The 13,303-nt window shown below is 42.0% G+C and overlaps 1 protein-coding gene across 1 annotated transcript in view; it reads left to right on the top strand.

Moving 5' to 3' along the window:
* LOC138644540 (sodium channel protein type 2 subunit alpha-like) overlaps positions 1-13,303 on the top strand; it is a 219,239-nt gene that overhangs the window by 40,143 nt on the left and 165,793 nt on the right. Inside the window, exon 2 of the mRNA XM_069733064.1 lies at positions 10,271-10,585. Coding sequence (XP_069589165.1) covers positions 10,319-10,585 — 267 coding nt within the window. The 5' untranslated portion in view covers positions 10,271-10,318. The remainder of the gene's footprint in view (positions 1-10,270; positions 10,586-13,303) is intronic.

Here is a 13,303-nt window from a genome sequence, read left to right as displayed (position 1 = left end):
TGTAGAAGACAGGAAGGTGTTCATGATTTTCTCACTTAAAAACATTAAGTGAATCAAATTCTAAATCCTCTGTCATTATGACAGTTCACAAAAGCTATACAGTATATTCGGGACTGAGGTCATCTTGTTAGCTGATATATTCTGAATCTGACAGCTATACAAGGCATTTCAAAAATTCAGAGATTTGAGAGAACAATCACCTAGAATATTTTCTCACCCCTTTAATATACAATTATTCTGTTCAAGCCATATACAGTATATTATTATTATGGTGCTGTACATTAGACAGGGTTACATCAAAATACAAATATCACTTGCAGTAAACAAAGCTAACAATGACAGCCTGATACAGAGGGGAGAGGACCCTGCCCTCGCGGGCTTACATTCTACTGGATTATGGGGAAGGAGACAGTAGGTCGGGGGTTGCAGTAGCTCCGATGGTCTTGAGGTGGTCGTGTGGTCATTACAGGTCGTAAGCTTCTTTGAAGAGATGGGTTTTCAGGTTCCATTTGAAGGATCCAAATGTGGTGGATAACTGGACGTGTTGGGGCACAGAATTCCAGAGGATGGGGGATATTTGGGAGAAGTCTTGGAGGCGATTGGGTGAGGAGCGAATACGCATGGATGAGAAAAAGAGGGCTTGGGAGGACCAGAGATTACGTGAGGGAAGATATTGAGAGATTAGTTCAGAAATATACGAAGGAGAAAGGTTATGGATGGTTTTGTAGGTCAGTCTAAGTAGTTTAAACTGGATATGCTGGGAAATTGGGAGGCAGTGAAGGGATTTGCAAAGAGGGGAAGCAGGAGTGTAGCGAGGAGAGAGATTAGTCAGGCAGCAGAGTTAAGGGCGGACTGGGGGGGTGCCATAGTGTTAGAAGGTAGGCCACAAAGGAGGATGTTGCAGTAGTCGAGGCGGGAGATGATTAGGGCATGCACAAGCATTTTGGTAGAGTGAGGGTTGAGGAAAGGATGGATTCTATAACCATGGTATATAACCATGTCTGTGGGCATGATATCTGTCATTCAAGGGCAGGAGCATAACTATTATTAATAGGGCACCCTAGTACCCTAAATCAAATACTTTCCCATTGCCTAATGTCAGGGAAGGAGAAAAGCAGCAAAATAGCAATAATTTAAAATGGGTTGTCAAGCACTTAAGCTGACCATACATATTAGATAACTGTCGAACAAATGATCGTGTGGCATCTCCCCCAACTTCCCGATTTCTCTATGAGAGAGCTCCTGCCAGACTCCTCTGCCTTGTGAATAAAATAGAATCGGCCATTGACATTCAACAGATGGGATCCTTCTCTCCCCCGACATCATCTGTTGAATCTGAGTTGGTAAGTTCCCATACTCATTTATGGCTATTTTTTTTAATGCGTATGAGATCTTAGATTTTGATAACTTATCCTTTAGAAAAGTCTTCAGTATCAGATTGGCATGTATGTGTGACACATGTCACCCACACAGATCAGCACTACTAAGACAAAAGGTGAGGCTTCCACACTCTGGTAAGACTTTATTTTGTCACCAACAATCAACAGCATAAAGTTAATTCCCAGTAAGGATACAAGATGGTGCAATTCATAGAGTATCACCCTTTCATTGGCTCACCATGGATTAGTACCTCCGCAACTTTGTGGCATCCAGGGCCAACTACCCCTCCACCAGCACCCACTTTTGGTGCCACCCACTAAGAGGCGATAGCGGCAAGTTTAGGAAGCTGACCGAGCACAACGAGGTATGTGGCCAGGTGACCAGATTGTCCCAACCTGGGTTCTCCAAACAAAATTGTGGGCTCAGTATTGGGCAGTGGAGCAGTTCTCTAATTCACAAGCTTGAACCATGGTTCCTAGGCTGAAGTCCTGTAGAATCATACCTTGACAGGAGCAAGCCCCTTTTTTATATCCCTCAGCTCTCATTTCAGGGCATTGTGTCCCACAGGATTGGCAGTAGATAATCATGGCCGTTCCCTCATTGTTCGCTAGTTCAATTAGACTTCATAAATGTCCTCCAAATGATGCAGACTAGTTCTCCGCAGGGGGCTGATGCAATCTATAATCAACAGGCATTCCACAGATTAGCATACAAAATGGGGTCTGGACAGTCTTACATGAAACAATGGCTTTTGACCCTTGACTTACTGAACAAGGAATAATACATTTGGCATAATTAAGACTAGTTCACCCCCGCACAAGTGACCAGATTGGCGCTGAGCCCTCACACTGGACAACCCCTCTATAGGTACAGATAATAGTGCCATGTATCAGACAGCTCTCATAGCAGTGCCAAAAAGGAACAATGTATCTGCAAGCTGACCATATACATAACATAGGTGATAGTCAAAAGCTCATTTCTCAGCTATTTCTCCCCCTATACACATGATAATATGGGTACGCCAAGCGTTTATACGCATTCAAAGGGGAGCAAAGGGGTTTGGAGTTATAATTGAAACTACCGTTCCCTACAGATGATATCGGGAGAGAGACATGAGGCGCTGTCGGCCAATATAGGCGGTTTGGTCAACTTATGTCTAATTTTTATGGGGAGCCTTTACACCTTAATGTGCCTTCTCAACCACTACACATGCATGCTATGGCTGCTACAGCTCTTGTTCTGCCCATGCTCGAGGGCTGACAAGTGCTGCGGCAGAAGAGAGGCTGGATTCCGCAGTCTTTAGTAATGCAGCAGTTATGGATAAATCATGAAGTAGCTAGATGAAAAGGGTTTGTGCGTGTTTCCAGATAGCATGGTTGTGATGATTTCTAATACAGTGCAGATATGATATCGCTATTATCTCATTTATTACCGTGCAAATCTAGGCTAAACATGATACACTTTTGGCAATATTAGCATCCTCTTGATTTGGATGCATATTTATCAATAGTTCTTCAGGTCGTCTTTCTCCAGGACATGTTGAGTGTTCTTCGTGGACAGGGACGTAACTATAGTGATTGCAGAGAGAAGAACATTTATGGCATCAACGATCCGATTAAAATGCTTGCTTGGCTTTATTAGAATATCCACATATTACACCCAGAGGAAGACACAAGGTACAGTGCTCGCTGCCTTTCAGATCTGTGTGCTTTAGTTTGTTATGACAAGAATCATAAAGAATCTGAAACGCGTCAGTAGCTGTACTTTGTATATTTTGCTGCATGTAATATGTGAGGATTCTAATAAAGCCAAGCAAGAGTTGTAATCAGATCACTGGTGCTGGAAATCTCTTCTTCATTTTGCTTGATTGCATTGCCTCGTGATCCATGTACCAGTCAGGCTTGTGAGTGAGGTGGACTTTTTGTGCAATATTATGATTGCAGGGTTGGCCTTGGAGCCTGTGGGAGCCCAAAAAGTCCCATTTTTTCATATAACAAAACCAATACTTATATGAGAAAACCAATACTTATATGGACCTCATTGTAGAGTAGCTGGGGCCCTGATGGAGATTTTCCTTTGGGACCTACATGTTTCAAGTCTTCATAGAATCATAGAATGTTAGAGATGGAGAGACCTCCAGGATCATCGTGTCCAACCCACTGCTCAATGCAGGACTCACTAAACCATCTCAGACAGATGTCTGTCCAGCCTCAGATTGAAGACTTCCATTGAAGGAGAACTCACCACCTCTCGTGGCCGCCTGTTCCACTCATTGATCACCCTCACTGTCAAAAAGTTTTTTCTAACATCTAATCTGTATCTTCTCCCTTTCAGTTTCATTCCATTGTTTCTCGTGTTTCCATGTGCAAATGAGAATAATGATGATCCCTCTACACTGTGACAGACCTTCAGATATTTGTAGACCGCTATGAAGTCTCCTCTTAGCCTTGTTTTTTGCAAGCTAAACATTCCCAGATCCTTTAACCATTCCTTGTAGGACATACTCTGCAGTCCGCTCACCATCCTGGCAGCTCTTCTCTGAACCTAATCCAGTTTTTCAATATCTTTTTATATCCAACACTACCCATGGTCAGGAGTGGGGCTGTTCCTGGAAAATAATACCTTTTAAAGCAGATCTGTCATCAGAGTTCACAATGCAAACTGTATATATTATTATAAAGCAAGGAGAAAACAAAGGAGCATATAGTAAAGGTATCAGTAAAAAATCTTTATTATTACAAACCAGTAAAAATAGTCATTAAACATCCGTAATTGTACACATAACCCACAACCATGCACATGAAAGGGGGAAGGAAACCCCCCCCCCCAACTAACAACCCCAACCTACAGTACAAAATACTGTCAATGTAAAAAACGTCACACAATATATATGCTGAAAATAGAGGGGAAAACAACCAAAACAGGGCCAAGAAAGTAAATGAAAAATCAATAATGTCAGCTCGAGTAACCTCTGTGACCACAAACATACCCCCACCCAAGGCATACACATAACCTAATCAGCAGAATGGGGCAGATCGAGAGTAACAGCCATAGTGGCCCTTATATACCCCAAAGGAATGCCACCTATCAAAAAGCCCAACAGGATGGGGGAACGATGGAGAGATGGAAAAGTCACAGCAGGAAAAAAGTGTCCTAAACAGAGGTACAAACCGGCATACAGTGTCAGCTGGGATAGCCCCAGCGACCATAGTGGGGCCCAAGAATGATTGCTTACCCGTATGAATGGAGGGGAGGAAGATGAGGGGGGGATCCCACCGGTGGAAACGCCGCGACGCGCGTTTCGCGGCGTATACACGCCGCTTCCTCAAGGGGAAGTGTAGTGCGGTGAGATAGGACCTGTCTATAACCCCCCTGACCCTGGTCACATGTCCGGAAACTGCCAATCCGAATAGCGCTATCGGCGCATGCGCATTGCGGCGGCACAGCCCGACAGGAAGACACGGCGCCCAGCCGAGCACGGGGGCCGAAGAGGCACACCGCACCGGATATCGATGACATTTTGTTTTTGTGGTTGTGGGTTATGTGTACAATTACTGATGTTTAATGACTATTTTTACTGGTTTGTAATAATAAAGATTTTTTACTGATACCTTTACTATATGCTCCTTTGTTTTCTCCTTGCTTTATAATTAGTTTTTGGAGCGGATATATAATCTGGATGGTTACTATAGAGATTATTTCTCCTTTTTCCCAGATTTTGTTAATATGCATTCAGAATTTTGGTTTATATGTATATATTATTAATAGATGTCTCAGACCTGATGAGGTTGGTCTACTTACTTTGATAATCAATGTCACAATGGCTGTATAATCCTATTTTAGATTTTTTTTACCACTTTATATTAAAATTAGTATTTTTTTATTTTTGTATCAGAATTTTACAGCCATTTTGACTAGAGTTCTCATTATAAGTACACCAGTTGCATCAGGTCTAAAATAAATCTAGCTTGTCTTTCTTATCTTTCAGGTTACATCAGGGGCTTATCTACAGCATAACAGAATGCTGTAGATAAGTCCCTAATGGGTGGCCATAGCTGATATGCGAAAATTGAGGTGACAGATTCTCTTTAAGAGACATCTTCCGTTAACCCCATAAGCTTCTCTTCTCTCAATCAATCTGGAAGAGTTGGATCCTTCGACATGACTTGTTATCATTCATATTTTCCTGGTGGTTAGGATTTCCCTGGCACCATACTGAAAAAGAGTAGATGCACCTAAATTTTCAGATATTTTGGAAAAAATATCATTACACTACTCATTAGAACAACGCTTTGCCATTATTAATGGCAACTTTAAAAAAAAAACACTCTAAGAAATGGGATAAGTGGAAATCAACTTCTGCTATTTCCTAAATTCAAGAAATATCTTGGTGCTTAAACTGTTTCTTGACTCTTGGAGTCAGTGTCTGGCTGATGGATACTACTTATTGATCTGGTCAACACACAATTTTTACATTCTTCTTGGTTTACCTTTATATACTTTATAAGAACTTCCAAATCATAATATAACTTTAAGGAAGATACACTCTACAACTGCTTTAATTCCATATACTAATGTGATGGAACTTTGTATCTACGGAGTTTTCTAATTTTTATTGTTATCCCCTCCTCTCTCCCTTTTCCTTTCCTCCCCTCTAGTTATACCTCCCCTACCTCCCCCTCCCACTTCCTTGTTTCCTTCCTTTTCCCCATCCTCATCCCTCATCTTTAAATTTTTGTAAAAATCAATAAACACAGTTAAATAACAACACCGCACAGGAGGCCCAGGGAGAGCGAGTGCCGCACGGCCGTGCGCTAGTATACACTTGTTTATGTGTGTGTGTTGTGAGTGGAAGTCGCTCTTTAATCATCCCCACTCTTGTGTTTGAATGCTCGCGTAAGGAGGGTGATTGTAATCGAGCGCCCGACTTGTTACCAACACTGGTAAACAAGCAGCATCTATTACTGTGACCGCCAGTGCGGCGCCGTGTGCTATCACCGCGCTTTCCAAACCCAAGTCAGGGTGGTTAGTGGTGTCTGCCAGTGCGGCACCGCATGCACTCTCTTGCTACTTAATTATTAATTCTGTTACGTGCGGTACTGCGGCCCTGTGACGCAACAGGGTTCGCTTCTTTCACAATGGGTGAAGCTAACCCATGTGTGTATCCTCATTGTACCGCCATATAGTCCGTCATTGCTTAGCAGCAGGTTCCATCTCTGCACGGTGGACCCCGGGCTGCGAACGCACCTTATTCCTTTTCTCTAATTATTTGGTGTGTTCCGCTAGCCCTAACAAGGAGTTTCATCTCCTTAACATGTGCCACCCTGTTTTGAAAGGGACCAAAAGTAATTGGACAATTGACTCCAAGGCTATTTCATGGACAGGTGTGGGCGATCCCTTCATTATGTCATTCTCAATTAAGCAGATAAAAGGCCTGGAGTTGATTTGAAGTGTGGTGCTGCATTTGGAAGGTTTTGCTGTGAAGTAAACATGCGGTCAAAGGAGCTCTCCATGCAGGTGAAACAAGCCATCCTTAAGCTGCGAAAACAGAAAAAACCCATCCGAGAAATTGCTGCAATATTAGGAGTGGCAAAATCTACAGTTTGGTACATCCTGAGAAAGAAAGAAAGAAAGCACTGGTGAACTCATCAATGCAAAAAGACCTGGGCACCCACGGAAGGCAACAGTGGTGGATGATCGCAGAATAATCTCCATGGTGAAGAGAAACCCCTTCACAACAGCCAACCAAGTGACCAACACTCTCCAGGAGGTCGGCGCATCAATATCCAAATCTACCATAAAGAGAAGACTGCATGAAAGTAAATATAGAGGGTTCACTGCACGGTGCAAGCCACTCATAAGCATCAAGAAGAAAAAGGCTAGACTGGACTTTGCTAAAAAACATCTAAAAAAGCCGCACAGTTCTGGAAGAACATTCTTTGGACAGATGAAACCAAGATCAACCTCTACCAGAATGATGGAAAGAGGAAAGTATGGCGAAGGCGTGGTACAGCTCATGATCCAAAGCATACCACATCATCTGTAAAACACAGAGGAGGCAGTGTGATGGCTTGGGCATGCATGGCTGCCAGTGGCACTGGGTCACTAGTGTTTATTGATGATGTGACACAGGACAGAACCAGCCGAATGAATTCTGAGGTATTCAGAGCCGCCATACTGTGTGCTCAGATCCAGCAAAATGCAGCCAAACTGATTGGTCGTCGTTCCATACTACAGATGGACAATGACCCAAAACATAAAGCCAAAGCAACCCAGGAGTTTATTAAAGCAAAGAAGTGGAATATTCTTGAATGGCCAAGTCAGTCACCTGATCTCAACCCAATTGAGCAGCATTTCACTTGTTAAAGACTAAACTTCAGACAGAAAGGCCCACAAACAAACAGCAACTGAAAACCACCGCAGTGAAGGCCTGGCAGAGCATCAAAAAGGAGGAAACACAGCGTCTGGTGATGTCCATGAGTTCAAGACTTCAGGCAGTCATTGCCAACAAAGGGTTTTCAACCAAGTACTAAAATTGAACATTTTATTTAAAATGATTGAATCTGTCCAATTACTTTTGGTCCCTTTAAAAACAGGGTGGCACATGTTAAGAAGCTGAAACTCCTAAACCCTTTATCCATTTTTAATGTGGATCACCTCAAATGAAAGCTGAAAGTCTGAACTTCAACTGCATCTGTAGATTGTACAGTAGATTGTGAGCCTTCGCGGGCAGGGTCCTCTCTCCTCCTGTACCAGTTGTGACTTGTACTGTTCAAGATTATTGTCACCGTTTTTATTATGTATACCCCTCCTCACATGTAAAGCGCCATGGAATAAATGGCGTTATAATACTAAATAATAATCTGAATTGTTTTGTTTAAAATTCATTGTGGTAATGTCTATAAACAAATTAGAAAAATGTTGTCTCTGTCCAAATATATATGGACCTAACTGTATGTATTCCAAGAGACCTGTCACTCTAGGGAATAATGTGGGAATAAGTCAAATTTTGACACATTGGTTTTCCAAACCAACCCGCCTCATTTCACATAGGGTATCAGTTTTTTTGCAGTCGCCTTTTTGACCGACAGACTGAGCAGTAGCCAGGGTCTTTTTTCATTGTTGCGAGCAGCATAGCACGATCATGCCGGCCTTTCTTGCCAAATTCCAATGCAAAGTGGCAAAGTTCCATTCATTAAAATGGTTTAGAAATCTAAACTCGCGACCTATATTTCATAACAAGACGAATAAAAGTGAAAAAAGCCGACTCCTGCTGTTCTGCTGTCAAGGGAGTGAACAGAGGGCGTCATGCGCCCCGTTTCTGAGTCTGCAGATCCTCCTTTGAACTTGTTAAGTGATATGTTATATTTCATTTGCTCTTTTGTGCTGCTTGTTGGAAGATTACAGTCGCCATTGAGAACTGCGAGAGAGTATTAGATTCCTTTCAGTATGCACAGTATTATTAAGATCACCATGGTTTTTTCGGGTGGGGGTTTTGAAGTAGAATCTATTTAAAGAAGTTTTCAATGACTTTGAAATTGCTGTTTAGGGTAGGTCATCATTAATATCAGATCAATAGGGGTCCAGATTCACGAACACCCACCGATAAGCTTCTTTGAGCTCCCAGATGTGCACAGTAAACAGAACCAAAAAATCACTGCTCTATGACTACAGTATTGTAGAGGCTTTCCTCCGGCTGTCCCCTTACTGCCACCCAACTATTTCACATCACCACCACCACACTCCCACAGATCCTGACCCAATAGCACTCGTACCTCCTTGCTTTGGATTAATTGGCCAAATCAGCCTTTTATTATATGAACATTACAACAATAAATAACTTGTCAGTAAGGAGGTTCCTGGAGCTCTGAAACCTGGTAGAAACCAATAAATAATGAACCATCCGGCATTACCCCCGGCCTCAACCACAGGCTCGGGGGCACCTTCATTGCCAGAGAACCTTTTTCATAACACTGATTCCCAGGGACCCCACCCCGAAGAGTACCAATTTCCACCAGGCAATTAACCAAAATCCACCCAATGTACAACCCCCTCCACAATTTTACCACCAACTCCAAGAACGCCCACACCACCCCTCGCCGAAGTGACCCAACGGAACCTCCTGCCTCCATTTTCCATAATTCAAAATTACTTGAACCCCCAAATAAAAGGTTGGGAAGAAAGGACCTTTACTCTTGGTGCCTCATGCAAATTTAAAGCCCCCCACCGATACTCAGATAATATATAGGCAGGATCTGTTGTCAACACCCCCTCTTTTACCAACCCCCATAAACTTAAATTAAAGAAATTAATCATAAATGGTTTATTTATTGTTGATATCTGTAAAACTATGCCACCATTAACAACAATCAAGCAGTTTGAACTTAATTTCTAATTATGCAGTGGAAAAATAATTTGATTCCCCCCTCCACTCTATCACAATAACTTACCCTCTGGATGTAAAGATCATGCAAAAATTCAATCAGTGGCACACTAATCATCCTACTAAGTGAGGCAGGAACCAGGTTAAGGCTACGTTCCCACAATGAGCTTTTGGTGAGTTTTTGATGTTGCAGATTTTCTGCCCAATTTCTTCATCTATAGGTTACTTGCATTTTTTTGAAAATACTTAATGTAAAAAGCTCACCAAAAACTCATCATGGGAACATACCCTAAAGTTTCTATAGGTTAAGGACTGGTTGGTTGTGAAAATAATTAGTGTTTTCTTTTTGATGAGATTTCTTTGTCCTCCCTTGTTACCTTCTATTTGGTGTACATTTTGCATCATTTTGTACAATTTGGTGTAAATAGTATTCGTTTACATCCACAATGGTTGGAATGTTGATTATTTGCACCATTGAAGTTAATTTTCCTTTCTTTTATTCCCTAGCACCTTCATGTGTGAGAGGCTGATTGGTAATTAGTGCAGGATGAGAAGATGGAGCAGCCACTTTTACCCCCACGAGGACCTGACAGCCTTCGCTTGCTCACTAGAGAATCTCTTGCTGCTATCGAGAAGCGTTTTGCTGAAGAAAAGGCTAAAAAACCAGCAAAGGATCGAAGAGATGATGATGATGAAAATGGCCCCAAGCCCACTTCGGACTTGGAAGCAGGCAAAGGCTTGCCTTTTATATATGGAGACGTACCTCCAGAAATGGTCACGGAACCAATGGAGGATCTTGACCCATTTTACAGTAACAAAAGGGTATGTGTAATTGGTGATTAATTATAATCAAATGTTCTGTCGCGTATGTTGTGATTGTTATTATATCATCCTATAAAATGTATATTTTTGTATGCTTTTCCTTCTTCTTTGGTAACATTGTAAGGACATTCTTTAGACCTTTTAGCATTAGACATCTATGAATCCAGTGTACATCTTGGATCATTAATAGTGATGGGCGAGTAGCATTGTTGCTCGGGTCTCCCCGAGCACGCTCGGGTGATCTCCGAGTATTTGGATGTGCTCGGAGATTTAGTTTTTATCGCCTCAGCTGCATGATTTACGGCTTCTGGACAGCCTGAAAACATGTTGGAATTCTCTAACAAACAGGCATTCCTCACATGTATTCAGCCTGTCTAGCAGCTGTAAATCATCCAGCTGAGGCAAGGAAAACTAATTCTCCTAGCACATTCAAATACTCGGAGACCACCCGAGAATGTTCGGGGAGACCCGAGCAACGAGTATACTCGCTCATCACTAACCATTAACATTGATCTTGCTAGTCATATAAACCCATAGTTGTACTAAAAAGTAGAGATGGGTAGATCAGACAAAATTTTAATTCACCTGTTCGCGTTTTTTTTCCTCTAAAATTTAATGTCCCTTATTAGATTCTCTCTCATTCGCAAGAAAAAAACCTTATACCCACCTCACCGTTTACCTCTCCAGCCCCTCCGCTCCTCACCGTCACCTGGTCGGTCTTATCGTAGCTTCTGATCACCACCGCTTGCGCTGAAATCCCTGAAGTGACCTTTTGAATGTCTGTGCCGAGCCAAGCCATGCCTCGTCAGAGCCAGTGTGGACTGTCAGTGCTCACAGTGGGATCAGAAGATGCGGTGATGGTGAGGAGGAGAGCAGTCGGAGAGGAGAGCAGTAAATCGAGTAGAAGTCTTTTTTTAAACTTTGTTTTAACCTTTTTATGGCTCTTTTAATGAATCCGAATGGAAACAAATCTGCATTTTGGCAATTACGGATATTTGAAAAATTTGGTTTTAATTCATTTCCACTCAAATTTATTAGTTCATTTCTACCAGGATGGCAAAATCTTCAAACCTATTTTAGATATTTGGTGAGGGAAAAATTCACTATAAAGGGAAATGATACTTGGAATGATCAGGGAGGGGTAAACGGAAACTGGTGAGTCTGAAGGCCGTTGGCTGGACACCATCAAGAATGACACAAGAGTGAACATCCAGCAATCAAAAGAAGTCATTGAAAATAGAAAAATGGCGAGAACTGACCTGGAGAGTCACATAGGGTTGGACAGATAGAATCAGAACTAATAGTCCACATCACATGCATTTCTTTTATCTGTTACCCTCAAAATGTGTTTACTACTGTATATAAATTATTTTCTTAAGTATCTATAAAAATGGAGCAGCTTTGCAAATCGACTTGAATTTAAAAAAAAAATCACCTCCCGTTTTGTGTCTACGGGCTTAATACAAATTGCTGTGAAATCCTGTATAGTTTGATCCTCTAGACATACCTCCAATCCATCTATTTATGCTAACATATGTTTGGTAGATTATCATACATAAGGGAAATTTATAAAACAGTTTGACAGTAGAATCTGACTACACTGGATTTTCTTGTAGTCTGTAACCATGGAGACAGGTGGACGCACGTTTATCTTTCTTCCTGGAGACCGTGGAGAATTTAAAATAGTGAGAAAAACCATTGAATCCCACAGGCCATTTGGACCCCCACAATGCAGTCACTGGTTTGGGGGAAGGGTGATTAAGCTTCATCTGGCAGCCTGATGAAGTGGACATTAAAGCATTCATCATAAGCATGATGCTTGGAGCAACAATTTGGACTACTGATCTGTAAAATAGGTCTTTTTCCTGCATTGTAAGGAAAAGTGAAAAGTGCGCCTATTTCACTACTTATGTTTTTATAAGTACAGTACCTATGTGTGATGGAAAAAATATTTGAGACACCAATGTGGCCACAGAAATCCCAACAATCTCATCTCCTTCATTGTTTCCAGGCACAGCTACATAATAGATGTGTTTGGTACAGCAGCTCAGTCTCTTTGAATTAAAGGGAATGTCACCAGATTTTTATCACCTAATCTGAGAGCAGCATAATTTAGAGACAGAGACCCTGATTACAGTGATGTGTCACTTATTGGGCTCCTTAGTTATTATTATTAGCAGGCGATTATCACTATAGGATTAGTACATCTGGTGCCATATAATCTTCCTCATTCATGAGCTCTGTATAGCCCTGCCCCACCACTGATTGGCAGATTTCTGTATGCACTGTGCATAGGCAGAAAACTTTCAATCGGTGGTGAGGGGAGGGCTGCACAGAGTCTTACATTCAGAGAACTGCTATATCTGCTGTAGACAAAACAGTGATGTTATCAAAATGATAGCAAAAGCCCAGTAAGTGACACATCGCTGGAATCAGGATCTTAGCCCCTACATTATGCTGCTCTCAGATGAGCAAAACTCTGTAGTAAGTACCACATTTTTTGGACTATAAGACGCACTGGACTATAAGACATACCCCAAATTTTCCGGAGGAAAATAGGGAAAAAATGTAATGTGTCAAATGGGGGTCCTTCTTTACAGTCCGAATTCAGGTTGCCGGCGGCGGTGCTGGAGCAGGGTCACAGGAGGTGTTTGGAGGTGCAATGCTGCGGGGTGATGCTGCGAGTCCCATCCCAGGCTGGTTGAAGGGGGTGCTCAG

The sequence above is a fragment of the Ranitomeya imitator genome, chromosome 7 (assembly GCF_032444005.1).
Source record: "Ranitomeya imitator isolate aRanImi1 chromosome 7, aRanImi1.pri, whole genome shotgun sequence".
Lineage (NCBI taxonomy): Eukaryota > Metazoa > Chordata > Amphibia > Anura > Dendrobatidae > Ranitomeya > Ranitomeya imitator.
The sequence above is the reverse complement of the archived record's forward strand: the minus strand, read 5'-3'. Positions and strand labels throughout refer to the sequence as shown.